We start from the raw sequence: 27378 nt of genomic DNA, 5'->3' as shown, positions 1-27378 counted from the left end.
CGCCCCTCTGAAAACTCCGCCATCGTCGTACCATCGCCGGAAAATGGAAACATGTCCGATCGCGACCGCCTTCGCCCTCTGACATACGTTCCTGTATATCGACCTGCTGTACCAACCCTACCCTGCCGCGATGATCCATCCTGCACGCGGGGACGGGCATCTTATGACTACGAATGACCCAATAACCGCCTTCTCTCCTCGCTATGTCGCACCGCGCATATGGGATCACCGATATACTCTACAACGACGAACCCTCTCCCTTCCTACACGAACACCAACTTCTGCCAACCCTAACCCTAACGGATCGACGACCATCTGCCGCCGACGACATGCGACGGGAACGCCTGATGTCGCGGCGATGCGATGCTACGACGCACGGCAATAATCCTGCGACATGGAATCCGCGGAATCGGGCTCGTGTCCGAATCGTACCGATGAAATCTTGCGAAACGGACGTCAAAAAACATCGTGTTGTGGCCACTCTGCTATTCGAACATTGGCGACGACGACGAAACACACATTCCGCGCCCGAACGATAACCGGAACCATTCCACGCTACTTTCCCCCCCTCGTCGCGAATGGGGACGATCATTGCCGTCGTGGTGCAATTTACGGGCCCGCTTTTCGATCGGAATGTCGAAAACCACCAAAACTGCCCGGACGGCAACGACGATATCACACCCACGCCATCTCCTCTGCCCTCCAAACCTACACGACATCGAAAATGGACCGCCCTCGTGCTCTCCGAATTTTTGCCCGAATTTTGGGGCACTGTGGCGACGACGACGAATTTTGGAATCCGCCGCATCGCTATGCTCTACGCCCACCACTTTCGCGCTGACGTAATCATCCACCGCACCTCACTTGGCCATTCTGATCTGGTCACCCTCGAAATCGGACGGACATGCGAACAAAATGGACCTCTTCTCTGCCGGCGACCCGACATCGTGGGATGCTACCACGGTGGATTAACGGCGGGACAATGCCTCTCCACTGCCGACGAACGATCCTCACGGTCTGCTCACAATGCCCTTTCGCACGGGTGGAACGGAACATCACTCCTTACTAATGCACATGCGAATCCTATCCTACCCCGACGCCCTCGGTGCCGTGCACTTGTCCAAACTCCCAAAACAATCGGAACAACCCCGACATTTCGATGCCCGGGGACACGATCTTCCGGGCCATCCACTGCTCACATGCTTTCCAATCATCGGACTCCCCATCCGCGACGACACCCACCTTCTGCGCCTCTTCTTCGATCCACGACACCATCCGTTCGCCTCCTACAACCAACATCGCCGCGACGGCGGGTCGAACTACACCCGGAAATTGACAACTCCGCTGGCGGACGCGTCGAAACCGCCGTGGTCCGCCATGGCTGATGTCCTGCCATTGGTGGCACACGGCTTGGGGGACGTGACATCCAAAACAACCGGTGTGTGCATCGAAACGAATCGTGCTGACGATGTCGTACGCCCGCTGGACGGCATCTCGCATGTCCCATGGGCACTGCTGCCACGAATGCCCCCCATCGGCTTCCCCACGCACAAAACATATGCTGCACCGCCCCGTCCACTGCTGCAACGTCGACGCGATGGACTCGACGCTGACGTGCTCCATCTGCCGACGATGTCGTTGGCGCTGCTCGACGAACGCGAACGCGCGGGCCTGCGCTTCGCGCTCGACTTCTCGTCGCCTGCGGATCCGCCCCTGCTCCTCCTCCTGCTCACGATCGGTCTCGCGCTGCTCGACGGCGACGTCTCCGACATGCTCGCGTTCCCCTTCCGGCCGGGGGACGGCGATCCTGCGCCGCTTTCGACCCCGCGGCAACCCGCGACACACGTCGCATCGTTCCTCGTCGACCTGGCACGCACTGCGATCCACTCGACCATCCATGTGTCGGTCCAACGGGACCCGGCGACACTGCTCCCCGCGGATGAACGCCTTCATGGCCGCGTCGGTGCCCCACCCCTGCTCCTCCTTCTCCTGCCCGGTCCGCTCGTCGACGGACGTGCCCTGCAACATGATGGCCTCGCTGGGGCGCCCGTCTCGCCCGGCACGCCCGCTCTCCTGGGCGTACTGCTTGATCTGCTCGCGAACGCCGACGTGAATCACGACGCGGATGCGGGGGGCGTCGACGCCCAACCCCAATGCGTTGGTGGCGGTGAACACGCGCTCCGTCTCCCCGGTCAATCGTCGCACAATCGTCTTCTTCGCCGCGGCGTCGCCTACTCCGCGGTGATACACGCTGCACCCCAACACGCCGGCCAAACGCTTCGCCTGTTCGACGCGCCTGCAATACACGACGATCTGGCCCTCGGGGTACTGCTCCTTCTTCCGCTCGACCAACTCCCGCACCGCCCCATCCTCCTCCTCGCGGGCATACTGGACGACGGAATACGCAATGTTGGGTCGACCCGTGACGTCGCGAATCATCTGCACATCCCGCTCCTCGACCCCGATCGCGTGCAAAAACATGCTTTCCTCGCTGGGCGGCAATGTGGCGGTCAAAAACAACACCTGCACCCCGTACCCGGTCATCTCTCGCAACTCCAACACCTTCGGCCTCCAATCCGCCGTGCTCTCCAAAACGGTGTGGCACTCGTCGATGACGATGCGTTCCAATTGCCCGTTCGCACGCTTCATCGCCAAAAACTGGCCGAACGCGACCGACACGGCCGACTCGGGCGTCACGAACACGATCTGACTATCATACGGGGGCCGCTCGCCGTTCCACTCGCTGCATCGGATTCCGGCGGCGCTGCACCGCTCGTGCAAATCCTGGCGCAACGACACGACGGGCACCACGACGACGGTCAACCCTTGCGGGGAACCGGCGGCGGGCAACATGAACAACATGCTCTTCCCGCCGCCGGTGCGCATGACGGCGACGACGTACGGCGTCCCCGCGACGATGGCGTCCAACGCTGGCCGCTGCACTCCACGGAACGCCGCGTCGGGCCCGTACATCCTCGCCAACTCGCCCGCGACGTCGACGCTCCGGATCCGCCGCGTGCGTGCGGCGTCGACCTGCTCCTGCTCCTGCTGGATCCGCGCGCCGACATCTGCGACCCCCTGATGCTGCGCTTCCGCGGACGGGAACTGTAAAATGCGGTGCCAATTGACGCTCACCTGCCGGAACTGCTCCCGCTCGGACATGGTGATGAACGGCGACTCGGTCATCAACAACCCATATATCATCTCCTCCATCTCGGGGCTGTGCCCGGACTGGGTCGCCTGCACGTTCCGCATCTGCTCGATCGCGGCGCCAATGGCCGACCGCTGCCGACCGCCGTCGTAAATCCGGTCCAACGTGTCCCGGACGCTACTATTGCGACACAACTCGCGCTGGATGGCGGGATATGCGTTCCTCCACACCGCGACGCCGATCCGCACGCCGATGCGGCTCTCGGTCTCGCGATATATAACCCTCCGGACGCGGTCGGTGTCCCAAAACCCGTCGGTGTTCAACGGCGCCCGCTCGTCCTGGGACGGGGGCACATCCGCCAACCACTCGTCGTCCTCGTCGTCCTCGTCGTCCTCGTCGTCCTCGTCGTCCTCGTCGTCCTCGTCGTCGCTCTGTTCGGCCGGGCCCCCGCGGACCACCTCCTCGACTCTATCGTCGCCCTCGTCGTCGACTTCGCCGTCCGCCCACTGCTCCTCGGGCTTGGGCTCCCACACATGCGCACCACGCTCGAACTGGTCCCGCACCGCTTCGCGCAACTGCTGGACGAATGGCTCGATCAACCACAAAAAATACACGACGACCTCTCCCACCTCCGTGGGCACGTACCGGTGCACGATCTTGACCCGCTTGCTGGCGCTGTGTCCCTTGTGATAATTGGTGACGAACGCGACCATCCCGTCCTGGATGAACACTCCGCGCTGGCCGCGACTCTGCTCCCCATTGCGGTGCCGGATGCTGATCAACTCGGTCGCGCGCGCGGGCGCGCCGCCCGAAAAATGGACCAACGCCATCAACTCCTCCTTGAACTGCCGCACCTGCCGGAAATACGCCTCGACGCCGCTCTGCTTCCACACGACGCGCCCGCCGCCGCTGCTCTCGATCAACTGCCCGGGGTGCTCGTCCGCCAATCGCTCCCACATCCACCGCTCCCCGGGGACCGACCACGTGTTGCGGTGGTCGTCGATAAAACACCACCGGGGGCTCATCTCGCTCGCGTCGTCGTACAATGATGCCACATCGACGTCCGGCATCTGGACGGGCCTCCAATCGCGCGCGCGGACGACTCCGTCCGCCGGGAACCACATCAACTGGTGCACCAAACGCCGCCGCACGCTCTCGTTCAACCCGTGCACGACGGCGCGGACCATGTCGATGGTGAATCGCGCCTTGCCGACCGTGATGCGCGCTCCCTCCCACAACACCTGCCCGGGCGCCTTGGTGGTGTACCGGATCTTCATCCCGTACGTCTTCTGGTGGAATATCCGGTCCAACGGCGTGGGGCGGCCTCCGTATTGCGTCAACGTCATGCATCGCTGCGCGTACGGCTGCACGCCCTCCAACACGGCCGGCGCGGCCATCTGCGCGGCCACGACGCTGCTCCCGCCCGCGGTGCGCGCGCGAATGGCGCTGACGCGCTGCCCGTGGGCGTGGTACACGACCATCGCCCGCAACGGCGCGATGATTCCGGACAAAATGGGGGTGTAATTGATGGCGGGCACCCACCCCCCCTTCTCGCTGTTCAACCCCAACACGGCCAACCCGCTGATGATGCCGCTCTGGAACTCGCTGTCCTTCAACGGGTGGTCGAACATGGACAACCAAAACTGCAAACTGCGGCGCACCAACTGCCGCTTCGCCCGGGCCTTCTGCGCGTCGCCCTCGGACTCGATGACGGCCACGGCGCCGCTCTGGACGCGGGCCAACGCCTGGTGCTGGCCCTCCAACAACACGTACGGGGGACGCCGGTCGCGGGCGTGCGTGCGCCAAATGTACCGCAATATCTGGACCCAATGCCCGCTATACTTGCGAATCGTCTTCACCTGCTGCTCGGCGTAAAACGGCCGCTCGTTGTCGTCCGCGCCGCACTCGCGGCGATTGATGTGCTCCAACGCGGCGCGTCCGACTACGGCCGGACGACACACGCGGAATGCCTGTCGGATCAACCGTCGCGTGGCGTGGCATGCCTCCGCCAACCCGACCATCTCGCCGTCCTCCTCGGCCGGGGGGACGGGCTCATCCTCGTCTCCCTCTTCGCCCTCGGCGGGCCGGATGGTCGCCAACAACTCCTCGGACGTGAATCCTGCCAAATGGGCCGACCACCCGGTAAAATCTAACCACGGGTCGGCGACGCTTCGCGCGTTCTCGGCGGGGATGGTGCTCTCCTTTCGCAACTCTTCCCGCCGCTCTTGGATCTGGCCCAACAACGCGCGCATCGCATCGCTGGCGGGGGCCTCGACGGCATGGGACACGACGAAATACCGCTGCCATCCTCGAAACTTGAAAAATCGCTGGCAATGCTGGCCCTCCTCCCATATGCGGTTCGTGGGGGGGCCACCTCGCCCGTTCCGCGACCGACCTCGCGCCTGGTTCGACGACCATGCATGCGCCTGGCGGCAATGTGCTGCGATGTGGGCGGTCTTTGCTCCGCGACACATATACGGACATGGCTGTCCCGCGGCATCGACGCCTCGACACCGGAATCCATCGGTGTATACGGGCAACCATTCGATGGGGCGCGCGCCTGCTTCGGGATATGTGACTTCTTCTGGTGCCTGGGCAACGTCGGACAAACCGGCGAACACCTCGTGGACGCGCTGTTGCATCTCGCGATCCCATTGGCGATGCGCACGCCGTAAATGGCCTGCAAACTCGTGGGGAATAATCGCGAATCCGCATGGCTTACATATCACGACGCCGTACTCGGGCAAATGGGCAAACACCTCGATGAATGTCTCCATCCGATCGCGCTTCTTCCCATTCATGGATGGGAATCAACACGTTCGCCCCCGCCGCGACGTGATGTCAAACTCTCCCCTGACCCGGTCTCCCGATTCGTATGCGGCTCAACTTTAATCGTATATGTGGACGATGGAACAATTTCCTCTGCTCGACGCGGGGCTCTTCAATTCGCGAAACTGGGCGCGCGGCATCGATGGTCGGTCTGTAAAATGTGTGCGAAATTTGGGGGCAATCGGGCCCATGGTGGAAACATGGCCGATTTTGGGGCAAATCCATACGTTATATAAATACTCTTGCGATCCGTCCTCGGCATTAACTGCTACGACGAACACGCAACACGCTCGCTACTTATGGAAAACGCTTCGACGTGGTCGCCAATGCTCTGGAATGTGCAACTATATGCGATACGGTACTACCTTGCCCTCCGGGACACCGATATGCTCGTGATCGAATGTTTCGTCGGGGTACCCTAACCCTAATGGGACTGGCGACGACGATTCCTCTCGCATGGCACGTCGAATCGGCTTCAAACTCACGGACGGGCGACTTCACTGTCTCGTGTTATTTTGTGCAACGTTGCGCGATTTTGCGTGCCTTCTGGCGGACGGCATGAATTTTTTGCCATTCGTGGTCTCCTACGGATAACAATGGCGCTACTGGCAACGACGATACCTCCCGAACGACAATACGAATGGACCCCAAACTTGGTGACGGCTAACCTGGCCATCGAATGGAATGTGGGACAACGCTGCTCGGATTGTGGGATCCTCTTACGTGTGGCGTAATTTTCGCAATACGCGGTACTCGACGTGCCGAAATGGCGCTACTGGCGACGACGATATCTCTCGAACGACTTGTCCGATGAACACCAAACTCGCGGACGGGCGACTTTACTATTCAATGTAATTTTGTGCAACGTTGCTCGAATTTTGGCGTCCTCTGACGGGCGGAATAATTTTTGCAATTCGTGGTCTCGTGCGTACGGCTGCGGGCGGAACTGGCGACGTCGATACATCTCCAACGGCAACGCGAATGGACACAAAACCTGGGGACGGGCGACTGTACTGTCCAATGTAATTTTGTGCGACGTCGCTCGAATTTCGGTGGCCTCTGCCTGGTGCTAAAACTTTTGCAATCCGTGGTCTCTTGCGTATTACTACGGGCACTACTGACGACGTCGATACCGCTCGAACGGCCCTCCGAATGGACTCCTAACTCGTGGACGGGCGGGCCATGGTCGATCCGCAAAACCTATGCAATATTGGGGGACAATCGGATGCGTCGTGGAAACACGGTCGATTTTTGACGTTGTAAATGCGCATCACAAATTTCCTTTCTCCCCCCCGCCGTATTGGCCTCGCGTGTCCGACACGTACTACGCTCGCTCCTTGTCCGGAACGCTTCTCGCTGGACGCGGACGCTCTGGAACTGGTGGATGCGTCCGATACAACTCTACCTTGCCCTCCGGGACGCCAATATACTCGTGGTCGAATGCTTCGTCGGGGCTACCCTAACCCTAATGGGACTGGCGACGACGATTTCTCTCGACTGACACGACGAATGGCCTTTAAACTCGCGGACGGGTGACCTGACTATCGAACGTAATTTTGTGCAACGTCGCTGGAATTGTGGCGCCCTGCGGCGGATGGCATAATTTTTGCAATCCGCGGACTCTTGCGTTGTGCTGTGGGCGCTACGGACGACGTCGGTGCTTCTCGAACGGGGCCGCGAATGGACCCGAAAATTGGGGACGGGCGACGTTAATCTTCAATGGAATATTGTGCAACGTCGTGCGATCTTTAATATCCGTATGCGTGTGGTATTATTTTCGCAACCCGCGGCCTTCTACGTGCTAAACTGGCGCCACTGGCGACGACGATATCTCTCGAACGACTTGTCCGATGAACACCAAACTCGCGGACGGGCGACTTTACTATTCAATGTAATTTTGTGCAACGTTGCTCGAATTTTGGCGTCCTCTGACGGGCGGAATATTTTTTGCAATTCGTGGTCTCGTGCGTACGGCTGCGGGCGGAACTGGCGACGTCGATACATCTCCAACGGCAACGCGAATGGACACAAAACCTGGGGACGGGCGACTGTACTGTCCAATGTAATTTTGTGCGACGTCGCTCGAATTTCGGTGGCCTCTGCCTGGTGCTAAAACTTTTGCAATCCGTGGTCTCTTGCGTATTACTACGGGCACTACTGACGACGTCGATACCGCTCGAACGGCCCTCCGAATGGACTCCTAACTCGTGGACGGGCGGGCCATGGTCGATCCGCAAAACCTATGCAATATTGGGGGACAATCGGATGCGTCGTGGAAACACGGTCGATTTTTGACGTTGTAAATGCGCATCACAAATTTCCTTTCTCCCCCCCGCCGTATTGGCCTCGCGTGTCCGACACGTACTACGCTCGCTCCTTGTCCGGAACGCTTCTCGCTGGACGCGGACGCTCTGGAACTGGTGGATGCGTCCGATACAACTCTACCTTGCCCTCCGGGACGCCAATATACTCGTGGTCGAATGCTTCGTCGGGGCTACCCTAACCCTAATGGGACTGGCGACGACGATTTCTCTCGACTGACACGACGAATGGCCTTTAAACTCGCGGACGGGTGACCTGACTATCGAACGTAATTTTGTGCAACGTCGCTGGAATTGTGGCGCCCTGCGGCGGATGGCATAATTTTTGCAATCCGCGGACTCTTGCGTTGTGCTGTGGGCGCTACGGACGACGTCGGTGCTTCTCGAACGGGGCCGCGAATGGACCCGAAAATTGGGGACGGGCGACGTTAATCTTCAATGGAATATTGTGCAACGTCGTGCGATCTTTAATATCCGTATGCGTGTGGTATTATTTTCGCAACCCGCGGCCTTCTACGTGCTAAACTGGCGCCACTGGCAACGATAACATCTCTCGAACGGCAATGCGAATGGACTTCGAACTTGGGGACGGGCGATATTCCTATCTAATGTAATTTTGTGCAACGTCGCGCGAATTTTGGTGCCCTCTGCCGGCTGGCGTAATGTTTGCAATCTGTGGTCTCGTGCGTACGGCAATGGGCGCAACTAACGACCTCGATACCTCTCGAAATGTACTGCGAATGCGCTCCAAATCTGCGGACGGGTTTCTGTATCTTTTCATCTACCTGCCGGAACTTTTGCGCGACTTTATATGGAACACCCCCTGGCGGATGGCAAACACGCGGTGTGCATGCGAAAACGGTACGACTGGCGACATCGACATGTCCCGAACTACCTGTGCAATGGACCCTAAACTCGCGGACGGGCGACCTTGCTATCGAATGTAATTTTGTGCGACGCTGCTCGAATTTTCGCGTCCCCTTGCGGGTGGCATAATTTTTGCAATTCGTGGTGTATTGCATACGACAACGGGCGCTACTGGCGACGACGATATCTCACAAATGGCAATGCGAATCAACTCCAAACTTGGGGACGGGCGACCTTACGATCGAATATAATTTTGCACAACATTGCTCGAATTGTGGCATCCTGTGGCGGGTTGCATAATTTTTGCAATTCGTGGTCTTTTGCGTACGGCTGGGGGCGGAACGCGCGACGTCGATATCTTGGAAACGGCGCTGCGGATGGGCGTCCAACTTCCGGACGGGCGACTTTACTGTCTAATGTAATTCTGTGTGACGCCGCTCGAATTTTGGCGTCCTCTGGCGGACGGTATGAATTTTTGTAATCCGTGGTCGGTCGGTGGTCTCGGGAATGGCGGACCTGGCGACGTCGACATCTCTTTACCGGCGCTGCCAATGGGCCCCAAACGTGCGGACGGACGTCTATATTATCCGCCCTCCCTGGCCGGATCTTTGCGCGAACGTACACGTCCTCTGGCGGGTGGGATATCTCGTGGCACGCGATGCTCGACGTGCGGGAATGGCGCGACTGGCGACGACGATGTCTCTCGAACGCCCTGCGGAATGCACTCCAAACTTGCGGACGGGCATCTGCATCCTCCGACCTGCCGCTCTGCAACTTTACGTGAATTGATCATCTCTCTGGTGGCCGGGTGGAATTTTGGACTGGACGGTGTCTTACACTCCTCGGCGCCCGGGCGCGTTGCCCTGAAACTCGACGACGCGACTCTTGACGTGCATGTGCGCCCTCTCGACAACTTCTCGCACACTCTATGCCGCCGCCGACGTGTCGGGGATCTATGGGGTCTGTTCGCGCGATGGTGACGACCGCTTCGACGTGCTGTTGCATATGCGATGTGTGCTGCGTACGCCTGCTGCGCCTGCTGCGGTCGCGATTCGCTGGCCTTGGCGGAACTTCACTCGGTCCCATGGCTTTCTTCCGGCGACGATATCTCGCGAACGGCGGCAGCGGCTGCGGATTTTCTTTCAATGGTCCTCAGCGATTGCGCGACTCTTCTACATGTCCCGAAATCAGCGTGTTCGAGGGCCATCTCACCATCCGAGATTTGGGGTCGAAATCAAATGATCGGATGGGAGACCCTGGGGAATTTTTGTATGGGAGCAGCAGAGCCGCAAATGATCGAATGGGCATCCGAGACCACGGGATACTGGGTAGATCAGCGTGTTCGAGCGCCATCTCACCGTTCGATATTTGGGGTCGAAATCAAATGCTCGGACAGGAGACCCTGGCTGAATTTTAGGTGGCTTAGGGTATAAAACAAATGCTCGAACACACGTCCGATCTCACGGCATACTGGGTAGAACAGAAAAATCGTTGAAGTATGTTGGTAGCCTCGGGCGCATTGTGCAGACACGCAAAGGGTGGCAAGGCTGGCAAGTGTAGGGTGGCTCGCTATCTCACAAGGCATAAGATCCCTAAATCGGAATGCAGCAAACGACGTCCGTAGCATGAAACGTGATTCTCTGTATGGCTGCGGCGGATTATGGAGTGCTTTGGATGTACCGCCGAATTCCGTTCCGAACATTATTCAGACGTCAAGTTCTCCGACTCCAAAATATCACAGCATGAAGGCTAGACAACCAACCGCAGGAGGGCGACCTCATTGTCACGACTCACGGGAGACCCCAAACGTCCGGCCACTTGACCTCACTCGCCGCATCACATTGGCCTCCCACGCTCTACCCTTCCAACGAAACGAATCGACCGACACGACCTCCAACACCAACATCGCCCAACTCACTCTGTTCACCATCGACGGACCGCTGCACAGCAGGAATTCTCCGATAACCCCAGTCCGCCTACCCTTGAGCGCTGACTCCGAGCCACCAACCGGCAAACCCGTTGCGAGTCCATAGAAGTCTGCACATTGCGCAACATTGTGGGGAAAAAAACATGGAGTGGCTGAGATGATAACGAGACTATCGCCGGGGAACACCCCGCTCTCAAACAGCAGAGGAGAAGAAGCGGCATGACGATGCCGTCGCAGCGTCATTGGGAGCTCGTGTAGCCATACCGGAACGATCTGCCAGCTCCTTCCCACATGGGCGAGGAATAAGCACCGGAATGGCGAGGCCGTCGCGACTCACTTTCGGAGGAGCCGGCAGCGTTCCGCCAGAGTTGTTGCGACTCAAATGCGCAAACTGTGCTTGATCAGCTACAGTCTTCCAGCGGGTATCGTAGCCGGAAAGCGAGCACCAGATTTGCAGTCCGCGTGACGTTGGCTTCCTCTATTAATGCTCGCAATCGCAAATTTCGTTCTGGCTGGCGGCATCAACTTGACTCATTCAATACGGGGGCACGCAAAAGAGGAGACGGAGGGTGATTGAAGATAGAAATGGAGTGCAGATGGATGGGAGAGCGTCCAAACGTATAGTTGAAGCTGGCGGAGGACGCTGTTACGTACTGGTACTGGAAGTGCAATGGAGGCTGGTAATGAGTGAAATCAAGGAATCAACTGACACAGGGAACAGGCTCATCAAGGTTCTCGCGACGGTTCCGCTACTACTTCTTCTACTCCGCTCACAGCTTTGCAATCACCGACATCCACCAGCTCCGCTGCGTGATGCTTGCATCTGTTGGCTTTCGCCGCAGTCCACCCATTTCCTGGTTCATATTGGCAAGCAGCTTCATCTCGAGACGTCATCGACCCTCGCATTCATTCTCTGGGCAAAGGAGAGCGGCGACTATTCTCCTGAAGGCGCCCCGATGCTTACTACTTCCTAGGTACCTCCGTTTGGCCATAGGTCGTCGTGATATGGCCTTCTCTGACAGCAAGCTCCTTGCCTTCACCTTGCCTATCAGTTCACGCTAATTACGCCGCCACCAGCTGTCGCCCCAATTTTTCCTTTCCGCTCTCGGTTGCGGACTTAGCTTGCTGCTGAGCGTTCGCAGCTCATCGGGCCTACGCTCGCGACACTCCTCCTTCTTCTTGCAGTCCAGTCTTTCCCTCCAAGTTTCACGCTCAGCTTTGGCTTTGCACGCTACGCAGATGCTCTCCAGATATGGCATCAATCTCGACATCTCTGCAGCGTGGCTTTCCTTGCTAGGACTGGACCTGCTACTGTTGTCAAGCTGAGACACGCCAGGCGGATTCAGTTCTTCGACGTCTTCCCGTACAGCAGCTTCCAGTGTCGCCCGAGGCTTTGCGATGTTGTCGCCGTTGTTCGAACTTCATAAATGATCAACACCCGTTCAACAGCTTTTTTATGTACACCATAACATCTTGACCAGGCTGTCGTCTGCTTGAGACGTCAGGCAAGCTGATCCTTCTCTTTTCTGCAGTCATATGGCACGTATCTCATGCGTGTGAACGGCGAGTCAAGTACTGCCGACAAATGTGAAGCGCCACCGCGAGGTTTACCTGAGCCATGGCCGAATCAAACTTGGCCGCTGACAGTACCTCTTTGGTTTCAAGCGCATACGAGGTGCCATGCCACTCTCAGAGCTACTAGCAAGAGACACGCCGCCGCCATCGCCAAACCCGCCAGGGTCGGCCCGACGAGAAGGACCTCTGCTCACCCTCGCCTCGCCTTGTAACCCACCAAAACGATCCACATCGGCACCCGTTTCCTCACCGTCGCCGCATCTGCCGGCTTTGCGATCGATAAAATGCTGCCAGAGATCTGCACCCTCTGCATTGCAATGCGGTCGACCTTGCTGCCGGAGATTGCATGAATGGCCATGCCCCGCCTTCTTCGGAGTGCCGTCTAACGTCCGTTCTGCTGTTGTCTCGAGATACTATGCTTGGCTCTTGGTGCCCAAGAACTTGGTACACGTGCCGCGGTTCAGCAGAGAAATTTCGTTTCAGTCAGGGAAGATTCGGCGCACATACATGCACGTATCATCTCCAGTCTATGTCGCCGGGAATGGATCGTCTTCGGCGCTGGGTGACATAGGGTTTGGGGTAGGGCTGGGCTTGGCGTTCTGTACATCTGGAACGAGTGGACTAGTGCTTATTGCCGTTTTAGGAGCAATCCAAGGGCTGGTCTCGACCAAGTATATCTTCGACTGCAGAAAGCTCTCTCTCCTTCGCTACCAGCTTGAGATAGCAGCAATCTACAATCATGCACTCGTGCACTTTCTGGGCCACTCTGTTCCTCGGCTTGGCCGCCGTCAACGCAGCAGAACTCCGCTTGAACTGTGGACAGGATAAACGAAATGGAGGCCATAAATGGTCGAATTGTGCGCAAGCGGACATCGACCGCTGCAAGAGCGTGTGTGACCAAGAGGTATGTGCTACTACGACTGCTGTCAGCATCTCGTTCAATCGCTTACGGATAGACGCAGTGCTTTTGGCCCTATTGGGATGCCTCTGCAAGGTACAGCAGACCTGACGCTGACCTGTGAAACCGCGGACGTACTAACCCGATCCAACCAGGTCTGATGGGGCGTGCGACTGCTGGTGTGCAGAGGCACAGTAGACACCGAGCCGCAGGTTCCTTGCTTCCTGGGCATCCTTCAAGGTTATTCTCCGATTGCAACATCCGAGATCTGTCTAGAGGACTGTCAAGAGGCCCAGGACCGCGTAGGGCGATCGGGAATGGGATGGGGAAAAGGCATGCCAGACGGTGTAGACCACTTTCGTTGACTCCGAGACGGTCGATTGCTGGCTTTGTTGGCAGCTTTGCCTTCGCGGAATGATCTACTAGAAGCATGATAAGATGAATCTCATCGGCTTGGAAATGGCCTAGAAGTCCCACGTGTGGTCAAGTTTACATTCCTTCTTCGAGAGGACAGATTTTCCTGGCAGGCAAACCCTACTCTCTCGAATGGGGTACACAAGTGGCCTGGGCCTGCTGTCTGTCATTGCATAGCTCAACGACGGAGGCTAATTCAGCCGGACATCAGCGGCGACGTCAGGGAACGAATCTCTGGGCGACTCGATCCTCGTCGAATGATGTTGTGAAAACCGCATTTCCTTTTCCTTACGTTGCTTGAATAATCCGTGGTCAAGTGCGGGACTCGAGGCTCCGCCCGTTCTGAGATCACGCGGGCAGCTATTAGTGCAGCACAGCAAGCAGAGAGATACTACCATGCGGCCACAAAGGCGTCTGCAATGCCCAAACTTGAGAAGCCTGACTGTGCAGGCGATCTCTTCTCGCGCCAAACAGCCTCATGAGACGTTCAAGTTTTCAGCAATATAGACGAAAGGGTCCGAGACAGGTTCAGAGGCCTCTCAGCGAGTACACTTATTCATGATTGAATGAGCTTCACCACTTCCTGGTTCGGTTGCGAGGCTCGGCAGCGGGCTGAAATCGTAGAGGCAGACGAGCACGAGGTGCGTAGAACGACGAGTCGCGCTTCATTGCTACGGTCATGGAGGCTCGAGGCGATGCTCGAAGATTCTCTGGTACTCCACTGGAAGTGGCTCAAAGTGTCGAGTTAGGCCGTCAAATCGAAACAGCGGCCGTGTGTTGCCCCAGTCGAGTGGCTCGTGTAGAAGCATCCAAGGTGGGCAGATGGGCAGAGGGTGACCACGATGGATGTGGAAGGTAGGCGGATGTTGAAAGGGCCGATCTGTATGCAGTGCACGAGGCGACGGGCTTGTGCTTTGACCAGGCCGAACGGCAGTAAAATATCGAAGTTCAATGAACGTCGCCCTTCCTCTGCATCTTCGTCGCTTGCGCCAACGCCGCTGGTCCTCGGGCTTATCTACTTCTCTGTCCCGCGGCAGTCTTGACTCCAGGTCGAACCCCGCCGCATTCGCCTGCAGCGCTGGTCATCAGCCGCCTCTTATCCTCACTTCCGCCTACCCCTTGGCCACCGCGGCGTTGGTCAAACGCTCACCAATCTGCGATCGGTCCATCGAGCACGCCGTACACCAGATATCATTCAACGACACGACAAGCAGCAGGGAGTCTGCCGCGGCGAATCATGCGCGGCCACAAAGCCAGCAAAGCTCGCTTTATGGGCGACACCGTTGACCCTAACATCAGAGGCGCCCACTTCGAATTCGGCATTGTCTGGCCCGACCTGCAGGGCGACTTCCTGAAGGCGCTCGGATTGCACTTTGAAAATGATAACCAGCACGCGGTCGACTCGCTCAAGCAGTTGCTCATTGACGTGCTTACTGAGGTGCCCGAATACCTTCATCACCGCATCACTGTTTGGAGGCGCAAGGCTGGCAAGATATCGAGGGCTCGTGCTAGTGAATTAAGTGCGAAGGAGAAGCAAGCAACAGAGCCGAACGTGTTGCGTCTCGCTCTTTCGTCTGACCCAGAAGCTGTTCGATTGGTCCATGACGACTACTACGATCTGTCCGAAGAGGAACGAAGTACAATCACGCAAGACCACTTATGGGCTCGTATAATTCATAAGTTCCACCTGGTGTTTACTGCCAACAGCGCCAGCCGTAACTACAACAATGCCCAATTGCGCAGCGACCTCCCGTCGCCTTGGCACACATTTCGTCTTCGGTCCAACGACTTTCAACAATTCAAAGAGAAGTACGATACGGTTGGAGACTACAGCGGCGATATGACGGATTCGGACAGGTACTGGAAGCTTTTGTACAAGCTTGTCATATTTCTCAATAGACAATTCAAAGATAATGCCATCTTCCAGATTGGCGAAGGCATAGAGTTCGACGGTGACAGAATCTCCAAGCTCGAGGACAACAGCAAACTCGGCCCGTTCCAGCAAGCTTTCAATGACTTTGTGGCAACTTCTCTGATTGCGCACAGCAATCACCAAGAGGCTCAACCAAATACGCACGAAGAGCAGGGGGTCGATTGCGTCGATGACCGGCGGGCCAAGGACGAGGTTCAGGTGCCGGAGTGCGGAGGGCACAATCGAGAAATCGAGGAACTCCGAGAACATATTGAGGTGTTGCAGCAGCGGTGCGCGGAATTGCCAGCTGCAACGGATCAACTCGGAGAAGAGAACAACATGCTCTGTCAGAGGCACGAGGAGGTTGGCGATGAGAAGGGCGGCCTGAAGCAAACATGTAAAGACTTTCGCAGCTTCCAGCAGCAATCCCGGGCCGGTGATGAGGCTTTGCAGAAGATGAGGCTTACGCAGGACCGGCAGCAACTTGAGGAAGATCGCGCGGCTTTGCAGCATGACAAGGATTCGCTTGCGCAGAGGAAGCAGCAACTGGAAGAAGAGCACGCGCAGAGGTCACAGCAGCTCGAGGAAGAGCACGCGGCTAGAATGGAGCTCGTGTCTACGATCCAGGCCAAGGTGGACGCCCTTTTCGCCGAACTCAACTTCCCAACGCCGCACATCGCCCGACCATTCCCAGGAAGTGAAGCCCCATCAGAGGACGACGGAAATGTTGTGAGCTCCGTCGCACTCACGCCTGAGAATTTCAAAGAAGAAGGCAACTCGCCAATGCGTGGCATCAAGCGATCTGCATCAGACGCTGGGGCGAGCCCGATCCCAGAGGTAATTACTCAAAATTTCGTGCTAGATGCACCGCTAACTCCATTCGCAGAGACTGCAGCGTACTCGTCAGTCTGCGCCATCCCCTGCGCCATCTGAAGAGGACAGCAAGCCAGTCCTCGCCGACACTTGCTACACAACCGATTGAAGGACGGGATAGCAGGGATCGTCGTCAGTGATACACGCGTTGGGCGATTGATGGTGACCACGTCTCGAGCGAGCGAGCGAGCAGATGGGGAATCGCAGCATACTCTTGGTTGGGACATCGGAGAGCATGCACTTTATGTAGCGGCTCGCGACAGACTCGAGGTTCCGGCTTCAGTTGAAGCCATCTGCGATTGGATCTCTCCTTCGAATGTAATGAGCGGCGACCGCTCGACTTTGTGAACGCCGAGGTGGACTGTCAAGGCTGTACAAAATCATGAAACAGGCCATGAGACATGCCCATCTGTGAGCGACCTGCGTGGGGTCCACGTGGGCGAGAAACTGGCTCTTCCAGCACGTTCTTCTCCCGTGCTGAAGCATATGCAACGTTTCCGCGGAGAACAAGTCCTCTGTCGAGCCTAAGGATTCGGAGCCGATTCTAGCCTGACGCCTTCAGCTCGATGTGCCGCTGTCTGGATGGGTCGATCACGATGCCAAGAATACCAAGCTTTGGTTCTTCTCCTGAACCAGATGCTCTTTCAACCTCACTTCTTCCAACAATCACTCTATCTTTCCCTGCTATATCACCCTGACCAGCAGAAGACGCACGTCTCGTATGGTCTTGCACAACAGCCCGCCTCGCTGATAGTGCTAGAATCTGTAGGCACAGCACATCCCGTCTTTCATGCGGCTGCGATCCTTCAGCCTTGCCGGCCCGCCGGCTTGAAAGATTATGAGTCGCTAGTATAGACGCCCGCGGCTCACGAACCTATGAGCATATACACAAAACGCCATGCCAGCACTTTGGCAGAACTACTGCACGATATCCATTGTTGTCACGAATCGACACGGGAATGCCACCATGATCTTCATGAGCATTTCGCTCTGTTCGATGGCTTTGCATTCCAGAATTCGCCTTACACAGCTGGTACTGAGCACAATTTCGAGCGTCTTTTGCTTAGCCGATGTGCCAGTGTTCATATCAACGAGTGGCATTGTGCCTGGCAGTTCATGGTCCGCATAGATCTGCCAAGTCCCCGAGACTTGGTCAACGGGCTAGCATCAAGCCTCTTGAAGCTCTCCTTACTTTTAGCATGGCTCGGGCATCCCAATCCGGATGGCTCTGCCAGATTTGGAGACTTGGCTGTTTTCTTCACTCCTTTGCGGTCAGCCTTGTTGCTGCACTCCGCTTTTGGCTGAATATTGGTGGCGGCCGATCCAATGCCAGATCGTGCCATCAAGAAAGTAAAATCGTATCCTGACGGAGGCGATAAAAGAACGCAACACCCACAACGGAGGGAGCTTCGGAACTCGCGGAAGTGCACGACTTACCATCATCATGCTGCTCACTACCACGTATGCCCTCTTGGCAGTCCTGGCTGGACAGACCCTTGCCGGAGACAGCGTCAAATGCTATACTTCCATGACGAACAAGAGGCCACAGGGCTATGTTCCAACAAAGACAGAGACTCATTACAGTATGCGACGTGCCAAAAGGTCTGAGACTGGAAGGAAGCTAACAGTATTCCAGCCCCCTGCACTACCAAACAAACCAAGACTGTGCATACAACCAAGACCCCAAAATACACGACCACCAAAACCGAGTACACCAAGACCTATGTCACTGATCCCAAGAAAGACACATCTACCGTGGTCGTCACCATCACCACGAGCACCAAAAAGGTCACAGACACCAAGACAAGCACTTCTACGGCTACAACGACCAAGTCGGTCACTTCCACAGTCACAAAGCCAGCGCCAGCAAACTTCACTCCCATCCAATCTTCGCTTCCAAACTCCTCCAATAGTGGTGATGCTGGAGGTGCACCCAGAAGGAAGCGCTCCGAACGTCAGCTTGCCGAACGAGCCTCCAACGGAGGCTACGGAAAGTCTTATCCCAAGAAAGTGACATGTCACAAATATACTAAAGACAAGAACTGCGCTACCAAATACGTCACCACCACCAAGACAGCCTATGCTCACACCAAGACCTACACTGAGAAGGTATTTAGACAGGATTTGGCTCTGGGATGAGCACGCATGCTAACGTTTCGGTGCAACTGCTAGACCACTAAAACCCAGGCCCAAACCAAGTGTCCAAAGGCTAAGAAGACTACCACATCTACCAAAAAGGTCGATAAGACGATAACGGTAATGCCAACCACAGTGGTTCATCGAAAGACATCCGCAAGCTGACATTTTTTGACAGGTTGGTACCACTACAACCACTGTGACTACAACCACGACCAGCAGCACGACGATCGCAACAGCCACTGTCAACGCCGCGTGCCGTCAGAGGAACAATTATGCTGATCAAATCTCCGGCGTTGACATCGTCGAGGCTTTCGAAGAGCCACTTGGCAGAGAAGGCGCCAGTTTCGTGCAATTCCAGGTTCAAGACGCTTTCGATTGCTGCAACCAGGCGTTCAGCCCGCGAACCGAGGCGGAGGAAATCACAGCTCCAGAAGTGTGGGCCTTCGATCGACGCAGGAACCCAGACAATAGAGAGGAGATCATTGGCATCTGTACGCTCCTTGGATCAGAAACTTGCGCTGCTCGGCAAGCAGATGGTCAGTGGCAGCTGAGAACCAGAGACAACGCTTGTTTCCCCGTGGACCAGCCTAACGTTGTAGCTGGGCCGTTGTTCGGAAACGCACCTTGCGGATTGGCTATCCCAAGCACGGGGGAGTGTCCTCCTCCAGAACCAGAAGAGTAGACGCATTAAGCAGCTGTACAGGATCAACACTACCTTCGAGTTAGTAGAGGGAATACTGATGAGCTCATAAAGCTGTACATATGATATAGGATAGTGTCCTGCTTTACTCCAGCGGCTTCAAATGGAACTTCAAGCCCACCGGCTTGACAGTGATACTATAGATCAATCGTAGCTTCATGTCTGGGTCAGTCAGTCGAATGTGTCGAACTGCCTGAAAATCGCCGCCAGCAAAGCAGAGGCTTCGAGAATGGCGAAGCCTTGTCCAATGCAGCTTCGAGGTCCAATGTTGAACGTCATGAAGAGATTGTCTGTAGCATGGCTTTGAGAGTCGAGCCATCTCTCAGGACGGAATTCCTTCGCATCTGCACCCCATTCCTCCTCTCGCGTATTGAAGTGATCGTGAAGACCAACGATGCTGGTGCCACTCGGAATGGCATAGCCGGCAATAGAAGTGTCCCGCTTGGCTTCACGACGAGTGACTGGCGCAGTTGGGATCAACCTAAGACACTCGCGGACTACTGCCCGCAAGTATGTAAGCGACTCCAGGAGCTCAGCTGTGACCTCCGTCTCCACGCCGTTGTTCGAGGATAGTGATGAACGCAGTTCAGCCATGAGACGTTCTTGCACGATGGGGGTCTTCGCCAGCGTGTAGCAGGCCCATGTCACTGTTGGACTTGACGTCTCGTGACCAGCTGCGAGAACATTCGACATTTGCCCAGCGAGTTCTGTATCATTAAACGATCCAGTCGACATGGCATAGCTGAATATGTCCGTGCCCTCCGTCTCGCTTGCATGCTTGTCAGCAATGGTGCTCCTACAAGCTTCAATGATCGCTCGGGCGCCACGAGCAGTATTGTCGAAGAGCTCGCAGGAAACCAACTTGGCCAAAGTCCTTACAGGGACGAACAATCTAGCCGCGTATGCCAATCTGGCTTAACGATTTGCCTTGATACTGCCACGAAACATACGATAATATCTCCTGACGCTTTCGGTACGAGTATTGTCTAGTGCATAAGAGAGTCTCTGCCCCAAACAGCCACCCCGATGATATCCCAAGCAGCCCGTGACGTTCATGGTGTGAGGTTACGATCCGCATCATGACCCTGACCGCCTTGCAGCAAGTAGAGAGAAGCACGACCTTACGGAAACAAGTAATATGAACAGATAAACGAAACGGTAGTCATATAAACGAGATCCGTGGATACTTGTTTCCTTCGACCGTCGTCCTACTTTGCCGTCTCTGGGAAACACACTCTGAGTATGCACTTGGCCGGACGAGACTGAGGTTCGATTGCTCTTAATGACAATGTTTCTGAACCCAAGCAGTTCCCAGAGTCAAGGGTCGTGCTTGTTTATGGCAACCACTCATGGTCTCGTACGAGCGGGACGTGTGCCGAAACAAATTGTTTCTGGTAGACAACTGTGGGTCACGCTCGTCTTTGCTGCTGTCCTCATCGTGCATTCTCTGCTTCGACCGATGCGAGCCCGTCATTACCGGTCGTATGGTTCGTTCCGACTGACAATTACTATGTCGCGGCCGTACTCCCGGCGAAATCCCGGTCTATAGTTGCAGTAGGCTGAGGTTTTGTGAGACCACTTGATCGCTCAAACCGCTATATGGACGGTCGAGGCCTATCATTAGTGACGCACAACAGAAGCTCTCAACATAGCAGCTTCTGTGCACGGGCTGTTGAGCACCACCACGTGCACTTGCACATCCCGGCGTGGAGACAACCACTGACATCCCTACTAAAGCCTCAGTCAAGACGCTAGCTATGGAGCCATAGAGTCGCCTTTCGTACATCCGTAGGTGCAACGTCAATGGTCCTATCGGTGTGGTCGGCACGGCATACTGTATATTGAAAACCGACTTACTCGGCCTCCACTTGAGAAATATAGTGCATGCGGATGCCGAGTGGGCGCGATGCAACCGACTACGGCGGACAACGGTGCCATATAAAGGGCATTATTGTCCCGCATCCAAATTCTTTCTCTCCACAACCACGAAGCAACATCAGCTCAACATGCAGGCTGCCGCTCTCTACACCGCCCTCGTCATGGCCCTTGCCGCCTGGGCTGCCCCAACACCGCAAGACCTGAACTGCCCAGGTTACTGTCATCCCGGCACATTGGAGGACGGCGTGAGTGTGATTCGGAGCAAGACAAACTGGCTGGACACAGGACATGCATGCTGACTGTTTCACGTGACAGACACCGTGGTGCATTCACAACGCCAGCCCAAGCATCTCCTGCTGGGGTTAGAGCGCGAAGACCCACAATGACTATTGAAAGACAGGATGTCTTGCACGTGTAGTGTGTTCGCTCCCCGACGTTATCGGTGCAAGTCCCGCTTATCTGACGAATGTTGTATAGATTGACGGCACTTATTAGCTACTCCGAGACTATAGATAGGCAATCATAGCTCATCGCATTCATTCAGTCCGACACGACAAGCATTCGTCCTGTTCTCCCTTGCCGAGATGACAGCGCCCCCGGGCTCGACTCTATGCCATTGGCGCTTGGCCTGTAGAGCTTTGCGTTGATGGTGCTCGCTCTTGGACTCGTTAACTGGAGCTTGCATCTGCCAAACAAGAGACTCGCGATATTCAGCAGACTGAAGCATCAAGTTGGGAGAAACTGTAGAGATTCGACTTTGTTGAAGCTTTATTCCTGGCACTGACGATCTTGTCGATCTATCTCCTCCCGGATCTGGGTGGGCAAAATATCGCGTGGTCGTCCGATTGAATGATTGAAATTATTGGAGTCGGCATCGTATCTGCGATCACGTTCATCTTCTTAGCAAGGAACGCAAAATCGCCAATCTTCCCACTGAAGCTGCTTGCCCAGCGGACCGTGGTCACAGACTACTTCAGCATTCTCCTGGGTCTGGTGTCGCAAATGTGGTCGATGAAATTCGTGCCGATTTACTTCTAAAGCACGGCACATGCTTCCAGAGCAGCAGCCGGCGCTGTTCTGGTACTAGCATTCGTCGGTAACACCATCGGAGGCCTCCTGACGGGATTCTTGACCAAGAAAACCGGACGGTGCAAAGTCTTCACCGTGCTTGCGCCGGAAGTATCGATCTACTGTATGGTTTCGTTGCTACTAGCCTGGAATGGCAGAACGTGCAAAGTACTGTCCTTGCTAATGTTCCCTAGTGGTTTCGCTTCGGGCATAGTTCCATCTTCGGCCCTTGTTGGGTCGGTAGACAGCATATACGAGAATCACGTTGCGGTAGTAGCCTCCAGCTCATATCTGCTCTTCATCCTAGGAGCTATTGCGAGTGTCAGTGTTGGAAGTGCATCCTTCCATGCAGGACTCCACACTGCGCTTGAGCGGATGTTAGAAAGCTTTCCGGCCGGATAAGAACCATATACGCTGTAGTCTCTTGATGGTTGGAGCAACCCTAGCTGTCCCGTAAACCATCTGCCGTGCCACATCCGATCTTAAGTACCTGTAGACAACTGACGGCTCCCTACAGCGCATTCTGATATCGGCCTACGTCCAGGGTTTTCACTCTGTCAATTGTGAGCCAAGCAAGTGTACTATAAGTACCAGCGATACAAGACTAATATATGTCATAGACATGGGCATGGTCTGCTCGAGTCTTGCACTCCTTGCGGCTGTGTGCAGTCCAAATTCACGCCTGCACAAGGCTGCGGAGTAGTGTGCCGTACGAAGGTCGGATGTGCTCCCCGCCATGAGGTTTTGGCATCTGCCAGCCAGGCTGGACTCCCATCGACCAGAATTCGACGTAGCATAGCAATGTAGTGGGCTACGGTATTATTTCAAACCAGGTGAAACCTGTCTCCGGAAGCACTTATCTGCAGCATGCGTTGCAAATAGGATAGTATCGGAGGGATCCAGGCCACAGTCATTCTGCCCAGGTCCCTCCGCAGAGGAGTCTGATTTTATCACAACAAAACTCAGAGGTGCGTAGCTACAACAACTTTCGATTCGAAGCGACCTCGTTGCATAGCCTGTGTCGTCTCCAATCTTATCCTAAAATCCAGCTGGAGACTTGCACAGATGTAGCTCGCCCTAGACTTGATCAGCAACACGGCTCCGCAGTCTCATCACGAAGAACTTACAGTTTCCGGGCAGCAAAGAGGCGAGCGACCTTGACAAAACGACTTGAACTCCGCCACATCGCTAGGTGCATCCACCACTAGGATTGTTAGCCTAGGGTCATGCGATGTCGATACTGTGAAGACCCACGTGGTGCGCAGGTAAGGTTGTTGACATCCTCAAGGGTACCATCACAGCACACCGTCTGTTGTTGCTCGCATGGCTCGTAGTCGGCTCGTCGAGTGGAACTTGCGAAGGCTTACAGAGCAAACAGGCAGGCGAGGACAAATCTCATCTTGTTCTGTGCAAAGCGGACGTATGGCTACGGGATCGAAATGAACAAGTGTGTGAGAACGAGGACAGGCAAAGTGTGGGCTGGCCTACCAGACCTCTTATGTGCATGCTGACTATGGCGATCAGCAGCTTGGTCAGAGAGCGATCCGCTAAGCAGTTGAGGCGTGAGTCGTTCATCGTCCCATCTTGCTCTGTTGGACTCCAACACTCCCACACTTGTACATCTGGGAAAATGATCGACCAGACCTGGTAGTAACATTGCAATTCCAGGGATGCACACCAACCCGAATCTGTGTGCGAGGCGCAGTAGCGACATCCCCACGCTACTCGGCGTACTGTTCGGAGTCCAGCGCTGCGATGCACATCAGCAACCTTGCCGATGGTGTTGTTGTACTCAGATGAGCGGCGAGCGACGTTGGGGAACGACTGCTGAACACTTGCCAAAAGTGGAACCATCAACCGCGTTTTCCACATCTCCGCTCGCCGACACCCGAGAGCAGCTCAATACTAGAGAGCGCAAAGCACCGATGTCTCGACACAGCGCACTGAAAGCTGCCATCTGGAATGATCCTTGCTCACCAAGGTGCGAAGAACCAATCGCGAGCTTTGTTCGTCACCTGCACTTCCTTCGTCCGACCGTAGACGGCGCAAGAATTGGCAATCATCCTCTCAGCTGCTTCACTACCCAGAGATTGCGATTCATCGATTTAATCACATTCTCATGACCTCTGTGCCACGCTGCAGCAGGAGACGTGCTAATACTGCATCTGCACAATCATCTCATCTTGGTTCCAGAACTTACACCTCTCGAGCAACCGTTCCTTCAAGACACTCTCTCTGGCTGGCGAACCCTCTCCTGTCGACCCCGAGTTCGATCCTCCAATGACATAAGTCCCCAGATTCTCACCGTCAAACTGCGCAGGCATCCAGCCCTGCAGTGTTCTCTTGTCTTCGATCGAAGGCTCCAAGGAAGTAGCGAACGACGCCCAAGATCCCGACACTCGGTGAGCAAGAGAACGATCCATCTCGGTGATATTCACCTTTTTCAAACGCGAGTCGGGCTTGAGGTACATGTCCAGATTATCAAACACATATGCGATATCGCTGCCATGTATGACACCCCATCCAAATCTTCCGTGATTTTCCAGGCTGGGCGTGAGAATAGTCTGATTGAACTCGTAGAGATACACGTGATTGTCAGGAGATTGAATCTTAGACAAGCCCTGAGCAAAGTTGACCGCACTGCACGTGAAAGCAACGTCTCGCATAATTTGAGCAGCACGATAGTCCTCAACCGACAGAGAAAGGGTTCCGTTGGGTCGATAGCTGGCTTGGAAGTCAGTGGCAGGGTACAGCTCGAGCACCTTGCCTACGGTTGGAGGTTCGAGAGCTGGAAGGTAATGTCCTATGAACTCTTGGGCCGTGATGTTATTGCCAGTTGCGAATGGAACGCCATCTTGAGCTGTCCAGCCTAGAATCAGGGCAACGTCGGCCATGCGTCCTTGTGCGATCAGCTGAGATGGTGCATCTGGAACGAAATCGCCGTCGACAACTGGCAGCCACTCGTCTCCAAGGTTCCCATCCAGACAAACGCGGCAAGGAGGAGTTTTCGGCGCCGAGCTTGCATTTCCTTCGGACCCAGCTCCAGACGTTGTCTCCTCACAGGTGTCCTGACAAGCCGTTGCATTCTGCGCATCGCGCAGATCCAACCCATAGATGTTCCTGAGACAATCAATGGCCTCTTTCGATTCGTATTCGAAACGATCGCATCCTGTATATGCCAGAATGGCAGCTTGAGCATTCCTTGTGTAGTTCCCGGTAGTGCCAGGCTCTGGTCCTTGGCTTTGACAAATGGCGGCACGGAAAGGAGTAGGTTTCGAGCCGCCATAAGCCAGAACTTGCATTGCTACAGCAACAGCACCAGAAGACTGGCCGTGAATAGCAATTCTGTCTGGATCACCGCCGAAAGCAGCGATGTTGTCGTGTATCCATTCAAGAGCCAGACGTTGATCGCGCAGACCGATGTTCTCGTTACCCGTATGTTTGAGGTATCTTGATTGCGCGAAACCAAAGACTCCATACCGTCAGACAAGAGCAGGATGAGCAATTTTGACAATCAGGAACTCACTTCCAAGGCGATAATTCATAGAAGCGTGAATGATCGGCTGTCCATTGGCGATACTGTCATTGATCAAGCCCCCAGGAAACGCAAAACTCGAGTCTTTGTCCCCTGCGACGAAGCCTCCTAGTTAAGTATATATTAGCTCAGGAAACTACGCGTGCATAGGACGTGAACACACCGCCATAGATCCACACCATAACAGGCAATTTCGCATCCGCAGTCGTGCCCTGGGGTCGCCAAATGTTCAGCTTCAAGCAGTCGCTGGAGATTCTCGTGCCGTTGTCATTCTGCAAACACGGATAACCGGGATCAACAGCATCGTTAACTGTATTTGACTCTGGCTGGAATGGAATCGGAGCCTTGAAGCGATTGCTTCCTCCGGTAGTTTGCGCGTATCTGATACCAAGAAAGGCCTCAAGATTATCCAAGTAGCGTCCTTGATACGCCACGCCGCGACCGAAGACATTGTCAACGATCACCTGTTGTCGGATCTGTCGCGCGAAGACACAGGAGGCGAGTGCAAGCTGGACCAGCAAAGCGTTTACAAACATCGCATCGACCGAGTTGATCAAACTTGTAACTTCTGCCCCCAAGATGCGGACGAAGCAGAGTATCATATAATATCCCAGTGCTTCCGGATAGCCGGAAAAGCATATATCAAAATAATCTTTCGAAGGTCTCGAATGTGGTGGTATGATATTTGCTCTCCAGGGCAATCATGCTTTAGGGTTAAGCGAGCTGAGAGCAAAGGAAATGCGACAAGTTTACCCGCTGGACGACAAATTCTGTGGGTTTCAATCCCAAGTTACACCAACGCGGCCGCACGAGAAAGCGTACAGTGTTCCAACTTCAAGCTTGGAGCTTGGGTACGAAGATCTCGAGTGTGATAGGCTCAATGACTTTTGGCCGGGATGAGATCGAAGTTTGTTCATACTTGTGGCCATTAATCAACTTGGAAGGCGATCAGTCATCAACGTGAACCCTTCGAACGAGTCCTTGGCTGTGCCATTTCAAATGATAATGATGACAAGCACTTACAAAAAGCCAACATTCGACCCAGTGTCAAGCGTGACGGCGGTTTCTCCGCTCACAATACCACGGTGGGAACTGTGGCAGCAAATGGACCCGATTCTCCCGAAATACAGACAGGGCCTCGCACGCGGCTCCAAGGTTGCTCCTAGGTAGACTACACAGGGTAAGGCTCTCGATGCCGATTCGAAGTGGTACAGTAAGCAAAGTACATACGAGCAAGGGCTTCAAAGTCTCTCGTCATGTCAGTCGGCCAGCGTTTTTACCATGTCCTTCA

The 27378-nt window shown here is 55.5% G+C and overlaps 5 protein-coding genes across 5 annotated transcripts; 2 read left to right on the top strand and 3 right to left on the bottom strand.

Annotated features, from left to right (window-relative positions):
- Positions 1 to 1083: 1083 nt before the first annotated feature.
- On the bottom strand, positions 1084 to 5928 carry CKM354_000783500 (uncharacterized protein; the record flags this gene model as incomplete). The annotated part of the gene is made up of 1 exon (XM_044803195.1): positions 1084 to 5928. One exon carries the CDS (start codon positions 5926 to 5928, stop codon positions 1084 to 1086), a length of 4845 nt encoding a protein of 1614 aa, XP_044659130.1.
- Positions 5929 to 15219: 9291 nt separating this feature from the next.
- On the top strand, positions 15220 to 16876 carry CKM354_000783400 (uncharacterized protein; the record flags this gene model as incomplete). The annotated part of the gene is made up of 2 exons (XM_044803194.1): positions 15220 to 16731; positions 16781 to 16876. 2 exons carry the CDS (start codon positions 15220 to 15222, stop codon positions 16874 to 16876), a joined length of 1608 nt encoding a protein of 535 aa, XP_044659129.1.
- Positions 16877 to 18211: 1335 nt separating this feature from the next.
- CKM354_000783300 (uncharacterized protein) lies at positions 18212 to 19588 on the top strand (the record flags this gene model as incomplete). The annotated part of the gene is made up of 4 exons (XM_044803193.1): positions 18212 to 18350; positions 18404 to 18876; positions 18940 to 19023; positions 19082 to 19588. The coding sequence occupies 4 exons, from the start codon at positions 18212 to 18214 to the stop codon at positions 19586 to 19588; spliced, it is 1203 nt and encodes a 400-aa protein (XP_044659128.1).
- Positions 19589 to 19691: 103 nt separating this feature from the next.
- Positions 19692 to 20341, bottom strand: CKM354_000783200 (uncharacterized protein; the record flags this gene model as incomplete). Its single annotated transcript, XM_044803192.1, has 2 exons — positions 19692 to 19827; positions 19881 to 20341. 2 exons carry the CDS (start codon positions 20339 to 20341, stop codon positions 19692 to 19694), a joined length of 597 nt encoding a protein of 198 aa, XP_044659127.1.
- A 4364-nt stretch (positions 20342 to 24705) lies between these two features.
- On the bottom strand, positions 24706 to 26623 carry CKM354_000783100 (uncharacterized protein; the record flags this gene model as incomplete). Its single annotated transcript, XM_044803191.1, has 3 exons — positions 24706 to 26024; positions 26079 to 26195; positions 26251 to 26623. The coding sequence occupies 3 exons, from the start codon at positions 26621 to 26623 to the stop codon at positions 24706 to 24708; spliced, it is 1809 nt and encodes a 602-aa protein (XP_044659126.1).
- Positions 26624 to 27378: the final 755 nt, after the last annotated feature.

Source organism: Cercospora kikuchii (assembly GCF_019650295.1).
Source record: "Cercospora kikuchii DNA, contig_00004, whole genome shotgun sequence".
In the NCBI taxonomy this organism is placed as follows: Eukaryota; Fungi; Ascomycota; class Dothideomycetes; order Mycosphaerellales; family Mycosphaerellaceae; genus Cercospora; species Cercospora kikuchii.
This window is presented reverse-complemented; position numbering and strand designations above follow the sequence as displayed.